Raw genomic sequence first — 27,533 nt, forward strand, 5'->3', positions numbered from 1 at the left:
ACAGAAGGATGTATTGAGAATTCCATTGGTGAAAGCGTTTCTATCCTTTGGAACCACTCTCGTGGGCCTTAAAAGTGATGACGCATATAGTCCATAAAGTGCACACATGGACTTGTCCCATTGGATCTCAAAGTGAGAGAAAGTTTTAGAGGGGCAAAAATAAAGAGGGCCTTTTGGGGACCTCCTGAGCCCCTAATGTGCCTCTCTCAAATAGAAAACATATCATGTTTTTTTTGGGAACAATAATTTATTAATATATTAATTAATATCTAAGAAAGAGTCGCGGATTCACAAAAGACTTCTTAATCCCATTTCCTATTTAGCTACCATGTATGCAGCTAGGTTTTCACATATCCTTTTTGAGAGAGTATATATACTTATCTTTTGAGACTTGTACGTAGTGAGGCGTACCGAACCTCTCTCTTTCGCGCTCTCGTGACACAGGCAGCCTTCGAGGTACCTAGAATGGAAGCATTTTCAGCCAACTTCTGCAGCTCCGGAGGAGTGTTCGATCGCCGTGCAGCTCTGCAGCAGCAGAACCCGCCCAACCGCCTCTTCCCGCCGGAGCATATCCATGGTCGCCCTCAGGTGCGCATCGGTGCCAGCGTCGCCGCTGGGCCCACCTCTCTAGCTGCTGCGCCGGAAGCCACCTTCGCATCAGGTAACCTCCGAACCCTTCTGTTTGGAAGGCACTTCAGGTTGCCCTTTTTTTTGTGTGATTGATGCCTTTATGAAACTTGAATGGTTTTTCTAGCAGGAGGAAGGGCCGCCCCCTTTGCAGACATGCGCCTAGAAGAGCTGGACCCCGAAATCCATGCCATAATTGAGAATGAGAAGCACCGTCAAACGAAAGGGCTTGAGCTCATTGCTTCTGAGAATTTCACATCTTGTGCAGTGATGGAAGCTGTAGGATCATGCCTCACCAACAAGTATTCAGAAGGCCTTCCTGGCAAGAGGTGTGTATTTCTGATTTACATTGGAAGTTTTTAAATGTCTTTTGAGGCCTATTTAAGTTTACAATGTTGATTGAAGAGTTGGGTTGAGGTGCAAAATAATAAAAACACATTCCAAGCATTTTTGAAAATTTAAATGCTATTTTGGTTGCAGCCTCCTTAAAAAATTTCCATTTGCTTGATGTCATGTTCTGCCTTTGTGGCTTTAGCATGATCCCCTGTCAAATGAGCACCTGAATTTTTGCGCTCTCATGAAAGGGTCAGCTGTTCATGCTGCATATGTCAGGCACTGTTTACCTAGTGCGACTGAACCAGACATGTAGATGCGGGATCATGGCTTGGCAGCCTCTGCTATGGGAGCTCTACCAATGAGGTATAGATAGATCATAGAGTGTTCCAGGTAAACAACAATTCCGTCAGGCAGACCTGGATGCTGAGGTCAAACCACCCAGGGTTTAAGCAGCTAGGCAATTGCAGATTTGCTTGTTAAACTATGTCCAGTTTATGTGCAGTAATCAGCCAACCGGTCAAGGGGCCATAGCGTAGAGTTAGGCATCTTTTCCACCGAGAGAGAGAGAGAGAGAGAGAGAGAGAGAGAGGAACCAAAATGGCCCATGTGGAGAGACAGCCTGCCATTCCACAGTTGCTGATGTGTTTCATCTGCGAAGCATCCCATTTCAGAGTGTATCTTGATTCGATGGGCAAGATTTACTTTTCGTTGATTGGCTATTATGATGATACGATGTATGTGGGTATTGTGGTGGAAGATGCATAGGGCATGCCCAGTGTCTGTGCAGGTGTTGAAATTTGTGTTTTGGGCATGAGTTAGAGGTGGTGGACGATGCATAGGGCATCCCCAGTGTCTGGGCAGGTGTTGAAATTTCTACATCAAGGTATTGTGCTTTGGGCATGAGTTAGAGGTCTGGCTGTATTTGTAACATTGGACATTGTATTTTGAAGAATCTTGTTTTTCTTCAGTCAAGTAGAAGAGGAGGTTCCCAAGCTTGTACTAAGTGATACTCCTTGGTTATAACATAAATTTTCTAAGGGGAGGGGTCAGCCCATTCCGGTGCCAATGTGATGTTGCATGCTCATACCTCTTTTATAGTTTTATGTTTCAATTTGTGTGTTAAATGTGGTTGCGGCCATCAATAAGTGTTTAATTTGCATCAATATTTAAGTATATAAGACCCTTGCTTCTCACGAAATCCTTTGTGGATGAGAAAGGTCTGATGTACTCCTAGAGATTTAATATGGTGCATCCTAACAAGATAATTGTGAGGATAGTTGAAATCCGGGGGTTGTTGTATCGTCACATGCACCTTGCACCGTGGTGTTATGTACCACATTGGCTCAGGATTATATGTAACATCATAAAGTATTAATACCTTTTTAGGAATATTTGTCGTATGCCATGGCCCCATTGTGAGACCCAGTCTGGGACATGTCAGGCACGAGCTACGTAGGTCAGTCTTCCAAGCCTTAGAGAGTTTGCATATGTCAATCCTCTTATCCACTTGAAGAATTCATCGTGTAGGAGCATGTAGAAGTCAGCCTAGCAGTAGGTCTGGCATCATAAGCATTTTAGCATAAGCATTTAGCTTATGGGCTAGTCCATAAGCAAAGCCCATATGGGGCTTTTGCCTTGGTTGATGCTTAAGGCATCATAACTCCACATCCGACCATTATTAGTTCATTCATATATAAGTAGCCCATGGTCCATTGCATAAATCACTTTATACTTCAGAATTGAGCAAAGAAGTTTCAAGAGAACATGTGTGCTTGAGATACCTTGGGTTCTTGGAGCATACAAATATAGCCTACAGCACTCCATGCTTCAGTCCAAGGCAGCATAGAAGATCCTCTCATCTTTAGCCAGCATATGTGCATATCCTCAGTAATTCTGGATTTGCATAAGTGGCTTCATAGAGTCTTCTATAGTGCTATTAGTTCAGCATATGGTTAGCCTCTGTCGGTCTTCCTCGTCCTTGCGTTGGGGTAGTCCTCAGTCATCCTTCATATGGTTAGCATGTGTCGGTCTTCCTCGTCCTTGCGTTGGGTAGTCCTCAGTCATCCTTCATTATCATTGTACAAAGTTCTCCAAAGAAATACAGGCAAATACTCTTGCTTGCAGGGGGGGGGGGGGGGGCTTTAGTGGGTAATTGGGACCCAATATGGTGTGAACTTTCATATTCTCTCTCTCTACTCTTCTCTCATTAAGTAAAGTGGATTGCATAAACTCACAGGTTTAAAGAAGGCTTTGTTGAGCGTTACGATGATCAACCTATTGCATGCTACATGTATCGTCTTGGTGGAGAGTTCTCTGTCTCTCTACTCTTCTCTCTTAAAGTAAAGTGGATTGCATAAACTCATAGGTTTAAAGAAGGCTTTGTTGAGCATTATGATGGTCAACCTATTGCATGCTACATGTATCGTCTTGGTGGAGAGTCTTCGTGCATTGTTGAGATTCGAGTGATTAGTGACATGAGGAAGCTTGCCTTCAGTTTACACCCAATTTGGTCGGATGAAGAGTAGCTTGAACTAGTTTAACTTAGACAGTTGGTTTCATGAGATGGTGAAAGAGTGCACAGAGTGGACGCATACAAGCACTAGAGTGTGCTGAGAGAGTGCAAGAGAGAGAAATGAAGCAACTATGCTGAATATACTGTACTAAAACAGTTCCAAGCAAGAGACATAAATAGTCTCATAAGTGAGAGAAGCAAAAGGAAGACTAGACTATGAAAAATGAAAGAAGCAAGCCCACCTATTTGTAGGTAAATAGGGCTGGTTGATTGGGCATGAAGCACCCGACTTGGGAAAAATGCCAGAAAAAATACAAAAAAATAGGGTGGCCAGCCCACAACCAAGGGCCATGAAAAGGGACCAAAAGGGGACTCCAAAGATGAGCAGAAATTGGGGATGAATGTGCTGACACCCCCTCTAAGCACTAGACATTGAACAAACTCCGAGAAGCCGAAGATGAGGAGCCAAGGAAGCCTGAGAAACCAGCTTGGTGAACAAATTTGCTGCATTCTCCACTGAAGGATAATACTCCAAACGCAAATATCTAGCAAGAACCCGTTCACGAACATAGTGATACTAGATCTCAATGTGTTTGGTACGAGCATGAAACACATGGTTCTTGGTGATGGCGATGCAACTCTGATTGTCACACCAAAGAAGAGTAGATCCGGTAGGAGGAAAGCCAAGCTCCTCCAATAATCTCCGCAACCAAATCGCCTCACATGCAGCATAATAAACTCCACGATACTTCGCCTCTGTAGAGGAAAGCGCCACAATAGGTTGCTTTTTACTGCTCCATGAAATGGCTCCAGACCCAAGTGAAAAAACACAACCAGTGGTCAAACGTTGAAACCGATCCCGTCCAGTGGGAATAGACTCCGTTGGACACCCACACGCGTAATAGCACAACTTAATATCACAATTTGAAATGGACAACTTAATAACAACTGGAATTTGAAATGAAATAGATGGACACCAGCACTGGGGCCGAAACGGGCCGACCCCCCCTCAATATATGATATATTTATTGGGAGTATTGAACAAATACAATGCTCCATGGGTTCAAAGAACCAGATGATGTCCATGTACAAATGAATACAGTACCAAACAAAAGGCTCGAAGTAGATGTTCGAAGTAGAGCGACCACTTGAGTGGTCCAGTCTCTATGGTCCTGTGCCTTCACTGGACTCCGCGGAGAGCGCCCCACTGGTGCTCCAGTACCACGCACAAACAGGCGCTCCTGTACTAACACCTGGCTCTCCCGATCTCGGCACCTTTGGACCGCGGTTCTCCAAAAGCTTGGACTACCCGGCATCGAACGGGTGTTAGGCGTAGAGAGAATCCCTTATTAGATTTACCACAAAGTTCTTTACTTAAATCTGAAATTCACTTACTTGTAGATTGCAGATGGAAGACCAATACCCATGGTGTCTATGTGCAGTTACTTGAGAGGAACACCAAGGTGCAGCAGCATGTCGAGAGGAGTAGTTGCCTGGGAAAAAAGTATAACCTCCTGAAGAAAGGAGATGCCGCCTATGTAAAGGAGGCACAACCGCCTACCAAGGAGAACAACCACTCGCTGTGCAGGACAGCCACCTTCTGTGGAGGAGGAGGCGTAGTTGTTTGGCAGCAGCCGCTGGTGATGCAGTTGCCTGGTGAAGAACACAGAAGCCTGTATGGGAGGAGAGGCATGCGCAGTCGCCAGCTGTGGACAGGCGCAGCCACCTATGGCTGCAAGTGGGTGAGTGGTGAAGTCGCCTGAAAGAGATGGAGCAGGAGCCGCCTGTATGCAGGGCACAGCTGCCACCAGTATGCAGAGCATAGCAGCCTTGTTTGTGATGGAGCGCACAGCCGCTATGCTGAGTAGGCAGCCGCCGGCAAGAGTGGGCAGCAGGCTGGTAAACAGGCGCAGACACCTGCTGAGAGCACAACCGCCTGAGAGGATGGAAAACAGCCGCCTAATGGATAGGAGGCGCCTGGCTGCAGCCTGCGCCGCCTGCAGTGCAGAGAGAATAGCCGCCAGCTGAAGGACTAGTGCAGCCACGTGCAACAAGTACAGCCGCCAGCAGAGATGGCGCTGCTTGAGAGCATGCACAGTAGATGGTCGCCGGCTGTATGCAGAGTAGAAGAAGCAGGAGATGGAGGCGCACGATTGTGTGTGTCCTTTTTCAGAAAGGTGGTCGCCATCTTTTTTTATGGTGTTGGAGGGGGAGTTGCACGACTACAACTGGCTGGCTCCCCAAGGTTGCATGGGGGCGGCCAGTTCCATGGTGTGGTGTGGGTAGGTGGCCATGCACCCACCCCCACACACACGAGTCAAGTGTGGCTCCCCACCTTGGCCCCTAAGTGGGTGCCCACTTTTAAGTGAATGTGAACATACAAGTTTATAAAATGAAAGGTTAGAAAATAAACTATTAAACCAACATGTGCAATACACTTACCACGTGTTCACACGCAACAAAAGTCATGCGAAAACAGTTTAAAACATGCAAAACATGAGTGCATGTGCAAACAGTATCATGGACATATCTCCCGTTCATGGAACAAGAACAAAATATCTGTCGAGCACAAAAATGGCACGACGTAAAACATAAATCCAAGCAAAAATACTGGCCTCTTCACATGAGACACCGGCCTGGCCTCAAGTGAACGAGACACAAAAGTTGGAGATGGACCAAATGGTCGGCCAATTGGTGACATCCCCCCGGGCTTCTAAAGAGTTGTCCTCAACTGAAAAGCCTCAAGATATGCCTGCAACAACTGTGGGTAGTCAACAAAATAGTCCTCATTTACCCACTTTGCATCAATAGGCAATTTTTTTTTGTTGAATTTCACAAGGTATCTCCTGGAAAGCTTTCCTGCAAGTAGCCTTCTCTCCTTGGGAAAGACAAGCTGCTCTGGGTGACATAACACTGGAACAAATCCAATACGGCTGAAGTTGCAGCCTCACTTTGACCATCCGTTTGCAGGTGATAGGCTGATAGCAATGTTTTCCCATGTTGCGAGGGAATAGGCAATGGTTGTAGCAAACCTGGAGGCTGCTGCCTATCAAATTTCATCTTTTGGCAGGTGACACATGCACGCACATAAGCCTCAATATCCTTCACCACACATAGGCAATTTTTGTTCATGAGATAGGCCTCTTTGATCACATAAGAGGCATGAGTGACCAGCCATCAAATCAATCCATATATAGCAAAAATCAGCATCCAAATGATATAAATTTCGCATGGCAGTTAAGTCTCCATGAGAGACCACTGAAACTGCAGCCACATATGGCCTCCTGAACAATGCATCTGCTACCAAATTCTTTTTTATTGCTTTATTAATACGGATGTGAGATACAATAGGGATGGAATATCCCTCTTTGCCAGCATGATCAACACTACCCTGCATATCGGGAACTGCATGCATATCAAGCTTAGACTGCTTGTCCACTTGCATCTTGCTTACGTTTGGGGCATTGCCGAAACATATGCTCTTTGCTTCCACATGCAAAACATTTCCCGTCTTTCGCATATTGCTCCCTTTGCTCAGGAGTCAAGCCAAACCTGTTCTTCTTGAACTTTCTGGCATGAGGCTCATGGTCCTCTCTTTTTCTTTTCCCCTTATCCAACGGGGCAGCTCTATCTGCATGGGCTCCATGGGCCATCATGGAAGTTTCATGAAGCACGGTGGCATGTGCTCCACGAACCTGAGAATCAGATGCATGTGACTTTCCTGCATAAGGCAATGTCTCTCCATGAGACAACTCAGTAGGCAAAGCTCTTTTAGTGGCAGACCTGTCACGCCTACCATGGAATACATGTCGTGAATGCATGTGACCATCATGCCCTCCATGAGTACTAGCATACATATAACTGTCAAGCTTTGTGCCTTGTGGAGAAGATGCATGATGAGAGGTGACTGTCACCTCTTCCCTTTGCATAAATGACCTCAACCTTTGAGATGCGAGATCTCCATGCTTCAAGCGAGGTGGATTTCTGAATTTCAGCTCTCCATCTTCCCCCTCTTTGATGTCACCTTTACGGAGGAGGTAGGAAAGTGCCAACTCCCTTGGCTTCTTGCCCACTTCCCGTGCCATGGACTCAAAAGTCACGTTTACCATTGCATTAGGCTCTTCTTCTTGCATGACTGTCTTTCCTTGAGACAGTTGTCCCCTTGAATCACTATCATTCACCCTCTCAAGGGGCTTGTGCCTTCCCTGTAAAGCATCAGAACCACGCGAGGCACTTGATAGGCCCCTTGAATTAGGCACTTCCAAAGGGTTGCCTGTGTTAAGTGTGCTAGAAGCGGGGTGTCCAATACACAGGTTCGTTTCCCCACTAAGAAGAGGGAAACAACCGTGCTCTGATACCAATGAAACCGATCCCGTCAAGTGGGAATAGACTCCGTTGGACACCCACACGCGTAATAGCACAACTTAATATCACAATTTAAAATGGACAACTTAATAACAACTGGAATTTGAAATGAAATGAAATGAAATAGATGGACACCAGCACTACCTCCCCCTCAATATATGATTTATTTACTGGGAGTATTTAACAAATACAATGCTCCATGGGTTCAAAGAACCGGATGATGTCCATGTACAAATGAATACAGTACCAAACAAAAGGCTCGAAGTAGATGTTCGAGAATGTTTCTCTACATAGCTCTTCTAGGAGCAAGTGTTAGAACATTCTTGATAAAGAATGCAATCTTGGTAGCTTCTTGTTACTTTCTTTATATTTCTTGAAGATTTCCAAATTATGGAAGTATCGTGCGTGCCTATAATGCAGATGGTTGATTGCACTTGAGTTTTCTTGAGAACATTCACTTGAATCTAATCAAGATTCATGCATTGAGTGTTTCATTGAAGTTTTCCTGCATCCATTTGCAAGATTGTTGAAATATTTGGCTTCACATGCATAATGGTAAATGTGGGATATGCATATGACACATATGGTTGGTTTTCTTGTGCTTTACTTGAGCCTATGTTGAGAGGCTATGTACCGGATCATTTGTGGGAAACAAAGAGTCATGCGTGTGAATTGGAATGTATTGGCATGCAATTATAAGTGCCATTTGTAAGTGATCAAACTCTCACTTCGTTCTAGCTTTCTTTCAATTCTTGCACAAGTGTTGAAGCTAGAGTTGTGGTGAGGGTACCTTGGCAATAAGGAGAAGAGACTAAGGAGAGTGCATCTTGAACTTTCCGTGCCATGAGTGTCGTGGGAAAGCAGTAAGGAAAGGGATTAGGTACACGGAGGTGAAGACTTGGCCCCATTGGTGTTGGGATATATCGGAGCTTGTATGTGTGAACAGCCCCTATAATGGTTGTGAGTGTGCTTTAATAAGGGTGAAAGGACTTGGTATACTGAAAGGTCTCTAAATGCAAATGCCTTGTACTTCATTTCAATATCAGTCAATCAAATCCTAATCAGCGTTGAGTCGTGTGCAAAGTTTGCTTCGGTCTCTAGCTTCCAATTTCTCTCTCTCGAGTCTCTACACACAGGTAGCCATGGAGTTTCACCTGCCTTCTATGATTTGAAAATGCTAGATAATGAAGAATTAAGTGATCACCTTGCCAAGTTCTACTCACTAGTTCAACAGCTCACTAGCCTTAAGTGTGAGCTTGATGATGACAACAAGGTGGCAGTTCTCATAAAAAGTATGCAAGATGTTACCCGGTTTCAGCAAACCATTGAAGTCCTGCACATAGCTTCAACATCACTTGAAGATATGGTGGACTTGCTGCTTGAAGTGCTAGCCTTGCTACCTTGGTCTTACCCCGACTACCATGGCACGAGAGGTGCAAATGGTGAGGTAGGATGGCTGGGGTAGGTGGTAGCAACTTCTTTCGCTTTCGGGTCTCACCACCTTCACTCCGAAGGGGGGGATTGTTGGGATATATCAGATCCTGTATGTATGTGAATAACCCCTTTAATGGTTGTAAGTGTGCTTTAGAGTATTCGCGTGTAAACCAAATCTTATAGGTGGATAAGCTCACATTTAATAAGGGTCAAAGGGCTTGGTATACTATAAGGGCTATACATGGAAAGGCCTTGTACTTCATTTCAATATCAATCAATCAAATCCTAATCAGCTTTGAGTCGTGCAAAGTTTGCTTCTCTCTCTAGCTTTCGGTTTCTCTCTCTCTCTCTCTCTCTCTCTCTCTCTCTCTCTCGTCTCTACACATAGGCAACCATGGAGTTTCACTTGCCTTAATGCAACCCTAGCTTGCTCTCACAATTGGATCATAAAATTTGTAAGGAGGCGGGAAGACTTGGTCAGGAGATCGACAAGTAACGCGTCATCAACATCCATGAGATCGGGAGAGCCAAGCGTTAGTACAAGAGCGCCTGTTTGTGCGTGGTCCTGGAACACCAGTGGGGCGCTCTCCGCGGGGTCCAGTGAAGGCACAGGACCGTAGAGACTGGACCACTCAAGTGGTCTTATGAGAAAATGACCAAAATCAACCCATAAGCATGAAGCAACTCACCATTGAATCCATAGATTTGCAAAGGTACTGAAGATCAAGTGTTAGAAACCTTTAGAAGTTGATTCTTAACATTGCTAAGCACCTTGTGCCTCCTTTGCCTCCAATGTATGCCAAAACAATCCTGCCTATTTTCTGCATCCTCCTTCACCATAGCCTTGTCTTGTGCCATAAGAGATGCAAGTAGCAAGAAAAAGGATTTAAAATGGTGGTTTAAGTAACATGAGATCAATTATAGCTCAAGTATGCTTAAGAAGCTCCAAATGTGAAGAAAAGGGCTCTGTTTTCAGCTTTTGAAGACAACTGTGTCACTGGCAGAAATTGTTTTAGTAGCAAGGCTGAAAGTGATGAAGAAGAGCTAAGGCACATCAACATTCCTTTGTTGGCTGACCAATCGCCATTGCTGATGTCCAAAAGTGGCTGCATAACTGGCTATGTGAGAAACCGAAACCCTTGCAACAGGAAGGTAGAAAAGGCTTTGGTGTCATCTTTGAGTGACTGACAGTGCTTAGCATCATTTGAAGAGATCAAGCATCTAGAAAAGCCTTGAAGGTACAACTTTTGTAAAACCTGTGCAAAGATTTCTTCCATGGCAAACTTGGATGCACCATCTACAAGCTTTTGCAAAACTGTGCAAGGCATCTCTGTGTATTCGGTGCAAGAAGAATCTCCCCTCTCAGACACAGATCCCTCTAATGCCAGAGCAAAGGGACTGCATCACCGAGCAGGAGGAGCTTGCCCTCGCCATTCCTGCAGCTTCCTCTCAGAGCGATGGAGACCAAAGCTTTCTGTTGCTGGCAGCTGGCCGAACATTGGATCTGCTAGCAAAGGTTAGATCCTCTCAGCCCCTCTCTTCTCTTGGAATGTCTTCTCTCACAGGAATGGCCCTTAATCCATTCAGAAGGTTTGCGAGAAAGCCCTTGTTGCTGCCTGTACAAGTCATTGATCTGGAAGAAGACAGCCATGAAGATGAAGCTTATGCTAGCGTTGGAAGCTATGGCTACGGCCTCTCAGCCAAGCTTGGTGTACTATGTCGCCGTAGCAAACGACACTGGGATTCTAGCAAAGTTTGCAGCATAGTCATGGGGGACGGAAGGGACGAGTGCTTGGAACGAAGGGATGCCGAAACGGGACGGACCGGCAACAGGAATGGCAGGGGACGGACGGACGTCCCCTAAGAAGCGTCACTCACAGGGGACGGGGACGGGGACGGGGACGCCGGTGGGGGACGGCAGGGAGCCGTTTGCGCGTTTTTTTGCCGTTGCGCCCGCCGTTTATAGCCGTTGGAGTCGCCGTTTCCAGCTGTTGCAGTCGCTGCTTGCTTGGGCCTTGGCCCTTGAGCCTTTGAGGCTTGGCCCTCTATCTCTCTCTCTCTCTCTCTCTCTCTCTTGCCTATCTATATAAGAACAAGCCTCTACAAGGCTACAAGCACACACAACTTTCAAGCTTTCAAGCTTCTTCTAGCTTCCAACTTCCAAGTTCCAAGCCTCTCACACAAGGCCCGTGGGCGGCCGCCCTACTATCTAGACTCTCTCTCTCTCTCTCTCTCTCACCTCTCCCTCAAGCCTCTTGAGTCTTGAGTCTTCCAACTTCCAAGCCTCTAGGCTCTAGGTCTCTCTCTCTCTCTCTCTCTCTCATTTTCCTCAGGGCTCAAGAGTCAAGCCATCTTCAACCATGGCATCCTCCTCACGTGCCGGGGCTTCCCGTAGAAGGACAACGGGATGGACACGGTGGGAGGAGGTTAACTACATCCCATCCGCTCATGGAGGCGGTTCTCGGCCATGGGTATGCAAGCTTTGCCCGTACCGACGAACGGGTGGCGCCGACAAAGTGCGAGCCTACCTCTTGTATGAGAGTGGGCATGAGGTGAGGTTTTGCATGAATGTCACGCGCGAGAAGAGACGGGAACTTCTTGACAAGCTTAGCGTCTACGAGGCGGTTGAAGCGTCCATGTATTCTGTTGTCACCAATTGGCCAACAAGAGCAAGAGTTAAAGTTTTTGCATGAAGATCCCCATGTGCAAAGTGCTATTGAAGCCAGGAAGGCTGATGCAATGGTAGATGTAACTTTCGAGTCCATGGCTCGGGAAGTGGGCAAGAAACCAAGGGAGTTGGCACTTGCCTACCTCCTCCGCAAAGGTGATATCAAAGAAGGGGATGACAGAGAGCTGAAATTCAGAAATCCACCTCGTTTAAAGCATGGAGATCCCACATCTCAAAGGCTGAAATCTTTTATGCAAAAGGAAGAGGTGACAGTCACCTCTCGACATGCATCTTCTCCACAAGGCACTTAGCTTGACAGATATATGTATGCCAGTGCTCATGGAGGGCATGAAAGTACATGCATGCAAGACATGTATCTCATGGTGACAGGTCTGCTTCTAGAAAAATTTTGCCTTCTGAGTTGTCTCATAGAGAGACACTGCCTTATGCAGGTAAGTCACATGCATCTGAGTTTCAAGTTTGTGGAGCACATGCCACCGTGCCTCATGAAACTTCTATGACGGCCCATGGAGCCCATGCAGATAGGGTTGCCCCGTTGGATAAGGGGAAAAGAAAAAGAGAAGACCATGAGCCTCATGCCAGAAAGCTCAAGGAATTCAAAGCAGGTGACAAATCTGTCAAGTTTGATGTCTTTCATGGTGAACATGATGTTTCTAAAGTGTTAGCATTTGTGGCACAGTTCGACATTGCTTTTAGCGATGAGGACTTCACAGAAAAGTCAAAGGTACGCCATGCTAGCATGTTTTTGAAAGGGACTGCTGCGCATTGGTGGATCACTGAAAAGATCAACAAGGATCCCATTTGCACCTGGAAGGAATTTAAAGACAGATTCTATGCTCAGTTTTTGCCACCAAATGCGGAGCAAACTCTCATTCAAAAGTGGGACAGGCTGGAACAAAAAGACAATGAAAGCGTGCAACAGTATGTTAACAAGTTCTGGAAAGTGTTGCTCCTTTATGCAAATCACTGAGGATGAAAGAAAGAGGAAGTTTCGCTCTGGAATGCAACCAGCATATCGTTCGGGCATTGAATTGCACCCGAAACATACGTTGCAACAGCTCACAGCTGCTGCTCTTGCTACGGAGCAATTGGTGCTCAAGATTAAACAGGATCAAGGAGGTTCAAAGGGTAAAGACAAGGCTGTCCCAAATCTACAAAAGGGTGGACAGCCACCTAAAAAGAACTTCCGGGACACCTACAAGGGTGGTAAAGCTGAAAATAACACATCTAAAGATCAGGGCCCAAGGAAGAACAAATTCGGCTTAACCCTGGAGCAAAGAGAGCAATATGCCAAGGATGGAAAATGCTTTTCTTGTGGTAGCAAAGACCACATGTTTCGACAATGCCCAGATCGCAAACCAAAGCACGAGGACAAGTAGACCAAGGCTAATGTACGTGCAGTTCCTGATGTGCAAGGAAATACAGGTCATGATGCAAAAGAGCGAATGGTTTGCAAGGCTTGGGGGCAAATCAAGGATCAGCCCGCCTTATTCATGTTTGATGACTGTGCAACTGACAACTTCATCTCTATGCAAACGGCAGCTGCATTGGGTATTGAGGTTGAGAACATGGGACCTCAGATTGAAGCCGAAGCTGCATTTATTGGTAAAGAGATGCAGGTTACCCCATTGATAGGGAAGTTGCGCATCCATATCCAGGGCTACCTTGATAATGAACATTTCCTAGTTGCTCCACTGAATGGATGTGATGTATTGTTGGGCAAGCCGTGGCACCATAGGCTTGAGCCCCGCAAAGACTACAAGTCTAATATGATTTCTTTTATGCATAAAGGCCGCATGCATTTTATTGATGCTGGCAAAGAAGGGGATTCCATCCCACTTGTATCACACATCCAAATTAATAAAGCAATGAAAAAGAGTCTTTCTGCATACTTGGTTTTTGTTCGTGATAGCCTTGTACCAAATCATCAAAATGTGGATGCTATGTCTAATGATAGGCTGAATTTTCTTCATGCATTCAACGACTGTTTTGCTGATTCATTGCCAGGTGAACTACCTCCCCAAAGGCCCGAAGATCACCGCATAGATCTTGTGCCAGGTAGTTCTCCACCTAACAAACCCGCATACCGAATGAGTGCTGCACAACAAGAAGAAATCATGAAACAGGTAAACGAGCTTTTAGAGAAAGGTTTGGTTCAGCCCAGTTCCTCACCTTACTGCTCTCCTGTGCTTCTTGTTTAAAAGAAGGACGGATCATTCCGTATGTGTGTGGACTATAGAGCATTAAACAAGCTTACCATCAAGAACAGATTCTCAATTTCGCGTATTGATGATATTTTGGATAAGCTTGATGGTTCGGCTTGCTTTAGCAGACTTGATTTGAAGAGTGGTTATCACCAGATACGCGTGGTGCCACAAGATGTCCATGAGACTGCATTCAGGACAGCCTTCGGACTAAATGAATTTTTGGTAATGCCTTTTGGTCTCATCAATGCTCTTGCTACTTTTAATCGTATGATGGATAGGATATTCCAACCCCATCGCAAGTTCACAGGAGTCTTCTTTGATGATATCTTGGTTTTCTCCAAGAATGAGCAGGAACACAGAACTCATTTGGTCACAGTGTTCGAAGAGTTGCGGAAGCATAAACTTTTCGTTAATGCCAAGAAAAGTGAGTTCTTCCTTTCAGAAATTCATTATTTGGGACACATTGTATCCAAAGATGGAGTAACAATGGATCCTGCAAAGATAGAGACTATTCGGAATTGGCCCGAATTGCAAAACGTACATCAAGTACGTAGTTTTCTGGGATTATGTTCGTATTACAGGCGTTTCATAAGGCATTTTGCTATGATTACCACTCCTCTACATGATCTCACAAAGAAGAAAACTGCTTTCAACTGGACTTCAAAGGAACAGGATGCTTTCTTGCAGCTCAAGCATGCTATCATATGTGGTCCAGTATTGATTGTTCCTGACTTGCACAAGTCATTCGTAGTTGAATGTGATGCTTGTGGTGATTGCATAGGAGCTGTCCTAAATCAAGAAGGGCATGCAGCTGCAAATTCAGCCGTGTTGGATTTGTTGAAATGTTATGTGGCAGATCAAAAGACTACATGGGAGAAGTATCTTCCACGTGTTGAGTTTGCCTTCAACAATACCATCCATGCCTCCACGGGAAAAGCTCCCTTTGAGATTATTTACGGCAGAGTGGTTTTGCCACCCATCCTTCGTACAAAGGATGAGATTTTTGCAGCTGCTGAATATGTTCGTGACTTGGATGTTGCCTTTGGTCAGGTGCGGACAGCCATTGCAAGATCTCAGGATAAGCATAAAATGGCTGCTGACAAGCACAGAAGGGACATGGAAGTCAAAGAAGGTGATTGGGTTTTGCTGAAATTTGAGAAGGCTAGGCTTCGGAAGAGGCCAGGACGAGAAGGATCATATCCTAAGCTTTCTCCTCGCTATTATGGACCCTTCAAGGTGATTCAGCAGATCAATGAAGTGTCATACAGGCTTGCTTTACCTAGTTATTGGAAGATTCACAATGCTTTTCATGTGAGTCTATTTCGGAAATATGTGGGGCCAGATCCTGATGAGCCTGTCACACAGAAGATCCGCCAGAGATTGAAGAGCTTGAGGAGATCCTCCAACCAGAACAGATTGTTTTTCACAAGGAGCGCAAGCTACCTGCCGGAAAGCTTTCCAGGAGATACCTTGTGAAGTTTAAGAATTATTTGCCTATTGATGCCAAGTGGGTAAATGAGGATTATTTTGTTGATTACCCGCAGTTGTTGCAGGCATATCTTGAGGCTTTTCAGTTAAGGACAACTCTTTAGAAGCCCGGGGGGATGTCACCAATTGGCCGACCATTTGGTCCATCTCCAGTTTTTGCGTCTCGTTCACTTGAGGCCAGGCCGGTGTCTCATGTGAAGAGGCCAGTATTTTGTTGACACGGACGGGAGCCAGACTGGTGCCACCCGTGTGTTAGCAGGATGGTGTCGTATGGACGGGAGCCAGACTGGTGCCACCCGTGTATGACCTGGACTGTGTTCGACCCATGGGATTGTCACGCCATGGAAGAGCTAGTATTCGTGCCGTGTTTTGCCTATGGGACTGTCACACCATAGGGAAACTCGTGCCTGGAACTGTGTCTTACCTATGGGACTGTCACTCCATAGGAAGACTAGGTTTTTATGTTTTCCATCGTGCCATTTTGTGCCGACAGATATTTTTGTACTTGTTCCATGAACGGGAGATATGTCCATGATACTATTTGCACATGCACTCATGTTCTGCATGTTTGAAACTGTTTTCGCATGACATGTATTTTTGTGTTTGCCTGCTTGACGTGTCACTTACTGAGCGGGGACGCCTGCTAGTGAGTCGTGAAGTCTGTTCTGTATTCTGACGAGTTTTAGTGCATGTGAATAGGTGGTAAGTATATGGTACATGTTATTTTAATATTTCATATTCTAACCTTTTATTTTATAAGGTCACTTGTTCACACTCACTTAAAAAGTGGGCACCCCCTTAGGGGCCAAGGTGGGGAGCCCCACTTAAGTGTGTGTGGGAGTGGGCATGGTCACCTACCACATCCCTTTGGAACTGGCCACCCACATGCAAACGTGGGGGGGCCAGCCAAATCAAAGTGTTAACTCCACCTTAATTTTTATTAAAAAAGGGCTTTCACCTTCAGCGTAGAACAACCCGGCGATTCGCTTCCACCATCTTCGTGGAGATCAACTGCCGGCGACCATCTCTCTTGCGCATGTTTCTCTCTCAGGCGACTGCTCTCCCTGCGCTACAGGCTGTACAAACTGTAGCCAGATGTTTCCTGTCCGTACAGGCTGTGCTGCAGCTCTGACCAGCAAGCCACGTTGAATCCTCAGCAGGCTGCCTTCTCGTCGCCAGATAACACTGCAGGCGGCTGTGTGCACTTCTACAGCCAGTCGTCTCCTTTCTATACAGGCTGCGTTATATTCCCAGCAGACTGCATTATATCCCCAGCAGGCTGCCGCCAGATGGTGCTGCTCTTGTAGGCGCCTGTGTGCTCACGTGCTGCGCTTGTCTTCAGTAAGGCTTCCCACCATCTATAAGCGGCTGCCCACCATCTACTGGTGGCTGCAAACCTTACGTGCAGCGCTTGTCTTCCAACAGGACTGCCCACCATCTAGTGACGGCTGCACATTCAAATCAGCCGGCTCCTCCACACAGCAGCCAAGCATCTTCTCCCTTGCAAGAGGGTACTCCTTCTCTCACAACAGGCGGCTGTGGTCTTTGCGGTTGTACTTATCCTGGTGGCTGCGCTAAGTTCTCTACGAGGCGGCTGAGCCATCTCAACAAGGCTGCACGTCTTCAAGTGGCTACAACTGGTGTTTCTCTCAAGTAACTGCACACATGGGTATTGGATTTCCTTCTGCCATCCACAAGTAAGTGAATTTCAGATTTCAGTAAAGTATTTTTGTGTTAAATCTGATAAGGGATTCCCGATTCCCTATACGGCCAACACCCGTTCGGTGCCGGGTAGTCCAAGCTCTATTGGCGAACCTCGGTCCAAAGGTGCTGAGATCGGGAGAGCCAGGCGTTAGTACGAGAGCGCCTGTTTGTGCATGGTCTCGGAACACCAGTGAGGCGCTCTCCGCGGAGTCCAGTGAAAGCACAGGACCGTAGAGACTGGACCACGCTAGTGGTTGTTCTGCTTCAAGTATCTATTTCGAACATCGACTTCGAGCCTATTTGTTTGGTACTGTTTTCATATGTACATGGACATCATCTGGTTCTTGGAACCCATGGAGCATTGTATTTGTTAAATACTCCCAATAAATATATCATATATTGAGGGGGGGGGGTCGGCCCGTTCCGGCCCCAGTGCTGGTGTCCATCTTTCCATTTCATTTTATTTCAATTTCAAGTTGTATTAAGTTGTCCATTTCAAATTGTGGCTTTAAAATTGTGCTATTAAGCGTGTGGGTGTCCAACGGAGTCTTCCCACTTGACGGGATTGGTTTCATCTGCCTCCTTAAGGCTTAGTCCTGACTCCTGACTCTTGAGTCATGACTCATTTTGTATCTACTTAATTATTAATATGACTCAAAAGCTTACCATTTTAGTGTAAATTTGTGCTCATTTTGATGTACTTCCAAAGTAGAATAAGTGTAGAGTAGAATTTTTAAAAAAAAAAAGTATTTTTTGAGTGCTGTTCCCTCCCCCGTCCCCGTTCCCTACTTAAGGCGGTTCCCCGTCCCCGTCCCCGTCCCCGTCCCCCGTCCCTTGTGACTATTGTTTGCAGTGGAAGGCAACGCAGACCTGCCTGCCATATGAGAGTTCGTAAAGTGTCTAGAGAATGTTTCTTCCCTGCACACCAGATTCAGCTACACATATAAGCAGCGTAGGTTCATCTGTCCTCTGAACGGCGTCTTCGCCTACTGTGCGATCATGGACGAGACAGAGGCACACGTAGAGGAAGGGGTTTGGGCTGTTGCAGCATCGATGGCCATAGCTCAAGTTACTGGAGTTCTTGAAGAGCTAGGGTTTCAATGATCAAGAGCAAGGCTTTGATTAGTCCCTAATACTCACCTAATCCCTGGTAGATGATTTTGGACGAGTTCTTGGCCATAGCTATGGAGTTCTTGCACGGAAGAAAAGATTCTGCAAAAATTTGGGGAAAATGTGAAAATTGGATCGAAAGTTAGGCTCTAATACCAATGCAAGAGAGCGGGTGGGTGCACTCAACAGGAGAACCACGGTTTGCACTCATAATGGAGTACACATGTCACATGCACTTTGCACTGTAGTGCATGGTGACAAGATGGCTCATCACTGTATAGCTGCAGGTTCCTTTAGGATATGATTTTGTTGTATGCCGTGGCCCCATTGTAAGCCCCGGTCTGGGATATGTTAGGCACGAGCTATGCAGGTCTTTCCTCAGCCTTAGAGTGTTAGTCAGTGTGTCAAGTCCCTTAACCCACTTGAAGAGAATCATTCATGCATATAGAAGTTAGTAGAAGCTTTAGGGTTTTGCATTAGAAAGCATTCTGCATTTGCATATCATTCATCTCATGTGCATGTGAACCCTTGCATAAGCCTTGAACAAGCATTATACCATTTATCCATTATCATCATCTAGTTGGCAGCCTTTAATATTAAGTTGGCCAGCTTATTAGCATTTAATTCAGCATATATCAAATAAATACAAGTCGTGTAGCAGTCCCCAGCTCTCTGCAGCCAGCCGACCAGCCACATACACTCATATCAATAGCAAGTGTTGCATCTCATCATTCCATCTCAGCATTCAGCAATCATATCATCATTGCTTGAATTATACAAGCATTCAGCCAGCAGAAAACGCATCATATTCAGCAGTGGGAAGAAGCGCGTCAATCCATCAATGTTTTTTCAGGCTCACAGCAGAATTCAGCATTCATTCATCATCGTTTTCTCCATCCTCCCGGGTGAAGGAAAACGCAGCATTCTCAGCCATCACTGTTGCATATTCACAGCCTAGAACAGTCTCAATTCAGTCCCTTTCTCAGCCACAGTTTGCAGCCTTCCTACAGCCCCTTGGAAGAGTCCATTGGCATCGAGATTGGTCATCATTGGTGCTTCTACAACAGTGTTCAGTCAACCCGACTCTTGGTCTTCTGAAGGTCTTGCGTTTGGCTTATCTACAGTCCAAAGTCAGACATTCTGTCAGAATATGCAGCGGAGATGATGACCAAATCTGGGAACACAAGAGCAAAAAACGCAGGCAGAAAAACAGCACAAGAGAGAGACAGATGTAGGCGTGTAACTCTGCTCTATATACACAAGAAGATCCCGAGGAATGATACAAATGAGGTATGGGGGCTGAGGACCTATATATACCTCCCTGGAAGGGCAGTCGGCCAGCACTAAAGTGCCCACGACTGAAGAAAGAGGTCCCACGACTGCATAAATGCAGTTGGCCAGCAAACTGGTGCCCACGACTGATAAACACCGAGTCGGCCAGCACTGTACTGCTCTTGGCACCCTCTGGCAGCCCTCCCAAGCCTCAGAAAAATGGGAAAAAATAGGGGAAAAATACGGAGAGTGGGGAAAAATGGGAAAACACCTCATAAGGGCGGGTACACCCACAACAAAGGCCCTGGTGTATAAAACTAGACAGGAGATGACTTCTAACACATTCTTGTCAAAGTAATAAAGCAAATACTCCTAGCAATAGGAGGGGTCCTTTAAATGTGAAGTGATAAAGTGGATTGCTAAAGACTCACGAAACTCGGGATACAGAAGGCAGTGTGAGACTTTGTGTGACAGGATTCTACATCTACGCATAATTTCGCTGCATGTTACAATACATATAGCTTCTCAGGAGGGACCATGAAAGCTTACTCTAGGCAAGAAGATGACCAAAATGGTTAATATGTCAAAAAGACGTACACATTGTCCCAAAAGTGACTTATTTAGTCATTTACTCCTAGGACCTTTCACACATGGGCTGCCCATAAACCCCCAAGTCCTATGTCTCACATCATGTGCTTAGGCCCTCACCCCACATGTCTATGTGCAATACATCCAAGCACATAATTTCCTATGTTACAAGGCACACATCACTGCTTTGGAACTGATGTAGATGATTTTATGAATGAATGATTTGGGTGAGAACTAGGCGCTTGTTTATATATGGCATTGGGCTGCTGGTTGGCCAGTAGAAGCTCTGTCGGCCTGTTTTATATGGATCAAAAAAAATGCTAATATTAGCATTAAATTCTGCACAAGTTTATGTTGCTGCCCCATATGTTGCTGGCCGACTGTCACACCACACGACTTGCTGCCTTAGTTCTTTCTAATGCTGGCCGACTGCAACATGGATTTTTCCCTTGCTGTTGGCTGGTTCTTATGTGCTGTCCAGGGGCTGTAAACAGTCCTAAACAGGCTGCTGATTGGTCCTATGGCCATGGGTTGGCCTTTGGATGGCGCATAGGCATGCTTTAATAAACATCTAGCTTCTACATGCTTGCTAATGCATTACCTAAGCCATGGTTGACTTCTACATGACTTTATCTATCTGATGAATTCTCCAAGTGGGAGGGCTGACACATGCAGACTCTATGGCTGTTGAGACTGACCTATGTAGCTTGTGCCTGACAAGTCCCGGATTGGGGCTCACTATGAGGTCATGGCATACGACAAATGTTCCTAGAAAGATAATCCTACTGTATGAAAGTTGCCCTGATGTAGAGCCAATGTGTCATAACAGTCTAGTGTATGGTCCATGTGACATAACACAATCATACCGGTTGCATGCTATAAAAGAGCCATGAACACACCATGTGTATCCATGCCTAGGTGTCTCTCTATGCTTCCAATGTCTTCACAAGCTCTCTAACCTTTATATAAACCAAAAAACTCACAAGCATGTGATCGACAATCACACCACCCACATGTAATCCAACATGTGAAATGCATAGAATATCCACGACCCCTTAGTCATAATGTAGTGTAGGAAGTTATGTGCCTTGATGTATTGCACATGCACATGTGGGGTGAGGGCCTAAGCACATGATGTGGGACATAGGACTTGGGTTTATGGGAAGCCCATGTGTGAAAGGTCCTAGAAGTAAGTGACTATATAAGTCACATTAGGAACAATTTATACATCTTTTTGACATATTACCATTTTGGTCATCTTCTTGCCTAGAGCAAGCTTTCATGATGAGGTCTCTCTCTTGAGAAGCTATGTGTGTACTCCATTATGAGTGCACCCACTCCCTTTCTTGCATGCCTAGTGCCTCTGGCCTTGTGCATACATTCAACAAATCAGTACCTTAGTGTGCTACAGTTCCCAAGGCCTTTGCGAAGAGCATTTAGCCAGCATATGTGCATCCCATAGTATTGGGCTTGCATAGTGGTCATCGAAGAGCTATTCCAAGGAGCTTAGACAACGTATGGTTCACCTTGCATTCGGTCCACTTTGTCCTTTCGTTTGGCAGTCCTTAGTCATCATTCATAATCATTGTACAAAGTTCTCCAAAGAAATATAAGCAGATACTCTTGCGTGCAAGGGGGCCCCTTTAGTGGGTAAATACTTTGTCAGCGATCCATCTTCTCTTCTCTCTTAAAGTGGAATTGCATAAACTCATGGGTATAAAGAAGGCTTTGTTGCACATTACGACGATCAACCTATTTTGTTGCGCATTACAACGATCAACCTATTGCATGCTACATCGGTATCGAAGCCTGCAGGTTGTAACTCAATTTGGCTACCCTAAAGTGAGAGCATTCCGTGGATGGTAAAACTGTGGTCAGGAAAAACCACCTAGGCCTCCACAATGTCAAGAGAGACATCGTCAGAAAGCTACAAAGAAGATATGGAAGGAGAGATCTACACAACCACTACAAAAATGCTTCTGCAAAGCAATGAAGACTTCATCCGATTACTTTTGGAACAAAACAGTGTTGGGGTAAAGGCATAATGCCCACCCTTTTAGTGTGTACAAGCCCATAAGTTATAGTACATAGTACACTTCTTACTTTTAATGTACTAAGTGCACTATGTGTACTAGTGCAATAAACATGTGTGATAGGGGAGTCACACACTCATGCTTCATGAGTTGACTTATCCCCACAACTCTCTCCCTCTCTCTCTCTCTCTCCCTTGTTGTTTCTCTGTGTATGTCTCCCACATGAACTCTAACCTGACCTAATTCTCTTCTCCCATTCAACTGGTATCAGAGCCTTCAACTGAAGCCATGGTCATTCTGCTGGTCATACCCTGATTTCTCTGCTGGTCGCCATCCAGACACACGGTAGCAGTGCTGCGTGTGTAGAACTATTGCTGGCATTAGACGAGTTGAGTCCTGGAGAAGAAGCGCAAGGACACGACAAGAGCAGCGAAGTGTGTAGCACCACTAGGCGGATAGGCGAAGGCAAACGCAGCAACGCTCGCAGCAAGTCGTGACATCGTGAGCAGCACTGGCCCTTGTTCACTATCGGCAACGAGGACAGACGAGAAGAGCTCGTGAAAGAAGGCTACAGGCGAAGACGGCGCTGATTTGAGTCGGCGGACAGCTGGTAGGCAGGCGAGCGAAGAAGGTAGCGAACCACTGGGCGCCTGGCCACTAGGCGAAGGCAGCGCTGGCCCTTCGCTCCTAAGCTCCACAGCTCATCGCCAGAGCCAGCATCGTTTTTATGCGTGGGAGTCCTTCTTCTACAACTTCGGGGCAAGCGATGCTCTCCTTCAGAAAATCAGAGCACCTCATCTTCTTCTGAAAAATCTGCACTAATACAGCTACAGCAGCTTCATCACCCCCCTTCTGCACAGCATCAGATTTTCTGCAACAGCAAAAATCATCAACCCCTCTACCTGCAACAAAAAGAAAAATCAGAAATTACAAGGTATTCTGCTTCAATTTTTTTTTTTGGATTTGCAATTGAGCAAGTACAATCATCAATTGAGCAGGTACAGGTGTCGAATTGCTCAATTTTGAGCAAAATTGGCAAAATTGGGTGACATTGGTCACAAACAGGGTCAATTTGCAGGAAATTGGATGTCGAAATTTGGGGCTTTTGATGTAATTGTGCAATTAAGCACTCATACATGCTGTATGATGTGAGAAATTGCACATTCGGGCAAAATTGCAGCAAATTGCAGTGCAAATCAAGGGGCTTTTGTGCCGATTAAGTTGATTTGCATACAGGCACTCGCAGTTGATGCTTTGGGCAACGTGTTGATGCCTGTCAAGCACTCAATGTGCCTATAAATCAAGGGGCTTTCATGTATTGGATGTATACATGGCCAGGGGGAAGCACTGTGAAGACTTTGGATGCCTTCATGTGCGTCAATGTACCATGTATGATCAGAAATTGATCTTAAATCAAGAAGCTTTTCAAGTTCGTATGCTTGTTGAGCTTGGCAAAGCAGCAGGCAAGACATTTATGCCTTGAATCCTCAAAAATCAGCTTGCAGTCAAGGGGCTTTTGCCCAATTTTGTTCGGGACTGTTGTATGCAGGGTTCGGGACTGTAAAAGTCTGATTTTCACTCATTTGGACAGCGAGGAGAGCATTTATTGCTATTGTACCCGCTGGTACAGATTTGGTACAGCTTTGTACAAGTTTTGCCATGGCTGCACATTGATTTGAGTGAGGAAAAGGTTCAATTTCAGCTGCTGTACTTGCCAGTACAGGTTTGGTACATCATTTATGAGCAATTGGTATTGTTGTACAGTACTTTGGAAGGGCAACAGAGCACATTTAAGGTGCTGTCCTAAATCTGCAGCAACCAGATTTTGGTGATTTCATCTCATAAAGTGGGAGAAAAGTTGCATTTGTGCTTCCGCAGTGGGAGATAAAGCTTGGGAGAACAACTGTGAGCACTTTGTGTGCTTTTGGTGCAGTGTTTGCACATTTTGCAGGGAGTCAAGCATTGACAGGTTGCATATTGCTATGGCAACCACAGGTGAGAGCTCTTCATTGCTTCACATCAAGAAGCTTGAAGGCTCACATAACTATGATATTTGGCAAACCCAGTGCTATAATGTGTTGCTCCAGAAGAAGCAGCACAAGCCTATCAAAGAAAGGGGTGTAAAGCCCGCTTCTCTTACTGCTGAAGAGTGGGAAGATATGGATGAGCTGGCAAGATCTACTATCATGTTGTCTGTGTCAGACTCATTACTTTTCAGCATTCGTGAAGAGAAGACAGCTTGGGGAATGTGGCAGAGATTGCAGGACTTGTATGCCCAGCAAAGTGCCTCAAGCAAAGTGTATTGGTTGAAGAAACTCATAGGTCTTCAGATGAAGGAAGGGGCGTCTATGGCAGCCCATTTAAATGAGTTTAATGGTATTGTCAGCCAAGTTATAAATCAAAAGTTGGCAATGGACGATGAGTTCAAAGCCACTTTTCTCTTATGCACTTTGCTAGAGAGTTGGGACACATTCAGGACAGCCACTAGCAATTCGCATGCTATGCTGTCATATGCAGATGTTGAGGGTGCTCTTCTTCAAGAAGAGATGAATAGGAAAAACAACTCTGTTGGAAAGTCCAATGCAATGAATGCACGTGGGAGATCCCAGCAAAGGGGTAAAAGCCAAGAACGGGGAAGGAGCAAGTCTCGCTCCAAAAAGGACTTGGAATGCCATTATTGTGGCAAGAAGGGACACATTAAAAAGCAATGCTACAAATGGAAAAATGATCAAAAAGAAAAGGGAAAAGGCAAAGACAAAGACAAAGATGAAGCCAAAGATGTAAAGCCAAAGGGCAAAAGTGGAGTCAAGATTGAAGAAATCAATGTGTCACATGCAGGTGACAGTGAGGATGAGGTCCTATTTACGTCTTCACTTGATGCCCATTCACTTCTTACAGGTGGTCATGGTATGCACTCATGGATCATTGATTCAGGTGCCTCCTTTCATGTCACAGGTTGCAGAGACTTGTTTGTCAGGTATATTGCTGGCAATGAAGGAGTGGTTTATTTGGGTGATAACCATGCATGCAAGATTCTTGGTAGAGGTGATGTAAGGCTTGTGTTTTCAGATGGCTCACAGCTTATGCTCCATGATGTCAGGCATGTGCCTGAGATCAAGAAGAATTTGCTTTCTACTGGACAGCTTGATGATGCTGATTATGTTACCACATTTGGTAGTGGAAAGTGGAAAATTAGTAAGGGCTCACTGGTTGTTGCCAGAGGCTCTAAGGTGGACACTCTTTACTTTATGCATGCAGGTGTTTGTCACCATGCTAATGTAAATGCAACCGAGCTGCCGGAAATCTCTATGTGGCATAGCCGGTTGGGACACATGAGTGTCAAAGGAATGGAGCAATTGTCTCGTTTGGGTTACTTGCCTTCTCTAAAGTTTTCAAGTTTTCAGTTTTGTGAGCATTGTATATATGGTAGGCAACTACAGTGCCCCCACAAGAAAGCTCTTGGACAGAAAGATGCTCAGTTAGAGCTTGTGCATACAGATGTATGTGAGATGCCTCAGCTTTCTTTGGGAGAGGCAAAATACTTTGTGTCTTTTATTGATGATGCCACACGTAAGGTGTGGGTTTATCCTCTTCGTTTGAAGAGTGATACATTCTCAGTGTTTCAGAAGTTTGTTGCTCTTGTTGAGAATCAAACTGGCAAAACACTGAAGGCTTTGCGTTCCGACAATGGTGGAGAGTATATGTCCAAACAGTTTCAGGACTTTTGTGATGCTAAAGGCATCAAGAGGGAGCTCTCTACTCCTTATGATCCTCCACAAAACGGGACAGCAGAGAGGATGAACAGGACCATTCAGGAGAAGGTCCGTTCTATGTTGTCACATGCCCATTACCTCATGGTTTTTGGGCTGAAGCTGTTATGACAGCCGTTCACCTTATTAACAGGTCACCTAACACAAGGCTTGGTGGGAAAGTGTCAGAAGAAGTATGGACAGGGAAGCCTCCGTCATACAAGCACTTGAGAGTGTTTGGTTGCGTTGCGTACGTGCACATACGCAGGGAAATGCGCACCAAACTTGATCCTAAGTCTCACAAATGCATATTCCTAGGATATGGTGACAGAGGTGAAATGGGGTATAGACTTTGGGATCCCGTGAATAGAAAGATTATACGCAGCAATGATGTCATTTTTGATGAAACATGCATGTATAAGGAGCCTGCAAGGCAACAGGAGCCTGGCAGAGTCATCTTTGATGATGATGGACATCATGGACAACAACCAAGGGCTGTAAATCAGCCATTACAGCAGCAAAACCAGTCCTTAAATGGTGCTGAAAATGGTCCAAATGGACAGCCAGAGATGGCAGAAAATATCCCTATGGATATGCCACAGTTAGAGGAGATAACGGGCATGATATTTCAGCCTTATGGCATGGAACAGGAGCCACCAATTGGTGATATGCAGGCTGGACAGCAACCTGCAAATGATGGTCATTGGGTACGGAGGTCCACAAGACCCTCCAGAGCCCCTGACAGGTTTGTTCCAGGGGTTGACTACTTGATGCTTACTGACTGTGGGGAGCCCTCATGTTACAAGGAGGCTTTACAGAGGGCAGACAAGGCTCTTTGGGAGCGTGCCATGAAGTCAGAGATGGATTCTCTGCACAAAAATGGAACATGGAAGTTGGTGCATTTGCCTGCAGGCAAGAAGGTTTTGCCATGCAAGTGGGTATACAGACTCAAAGTTGCACCAGATGCAAAGCCAAGATACAAAGCCAGGTTAGTGGCTAAGGGCTTCAAGCAGGAATATGGTGTGGACTTTGAGGAGATCTTCTCTCCAGTGGTCAAAATGACCACACTTAGAGCTGTGTTAGCTTTGGTTGCACATGATGATCTGGACTTGATTCAGATGGATGTGAAGACTGCTTTTCTTCACGGTGATCTCCATGAGGAGATATATATGCAGCAGCCAGAGGGTTATGCAGTGAGTGGAAAGGAGAAGCTTGTATGCAAGCTGAAAAAGAGTCTTTATGGGCTCAAACAGGCACCAAGGGAATGGTATCATAAATTTGATACATTCATGAAATCCCAGAAATTCAGGAGAAGTGACATAGATCACTGCTTATACACCAAAAAAGCTTTGGATGGCAGTCTATTGATCCTCATCTTGTATGTTGATGATATGTTGATTGCCGGGAAATCTCGTAAGG

The 27,533-nt window shown here is 45.5% G+C and overlaps 1 protein-coding gene across 1 annotated transcript in view; it reads left to right on the forward strand.

Annotated features, from left to right (window-relative positions):
- The first annotated feature begins 326 nt into the window (after positions 1-326).
- Positions 327-27,533, forward strand: part of SHM3 (serine hydroxymethyltransferase 3) — a 33,745-nt gene continuing 6,538 nt past the window's right edge. Inside the window, exons 1-2 of the mRNA XM_086822307.1 lie at positions 327-661; positions 758-956. Coding sequence (XP_086678433.1) covers positions 466-661; positions 758-956 — 395 coding nt within the window. The 5' untranslated portion in view covers positions 327-465. The remainder of the gene's footprint in view (positions 662-757; positions 957-27,533) is intronic.

Source organism: Cibotium barometz, chromosome 28 (assembly GCF_041138505.1).
Source record: "Cibotium barometz isolate CiBa-2024 chromosome 28, ASM4113850v1, whole genome shotgun sequence".
NCBI lineage: Eukaryota > Viridiplantae > Streptophyta > Polypodiopsida > Cyatheales > Cibotiaceae > Cibotium > Cibotium barometz.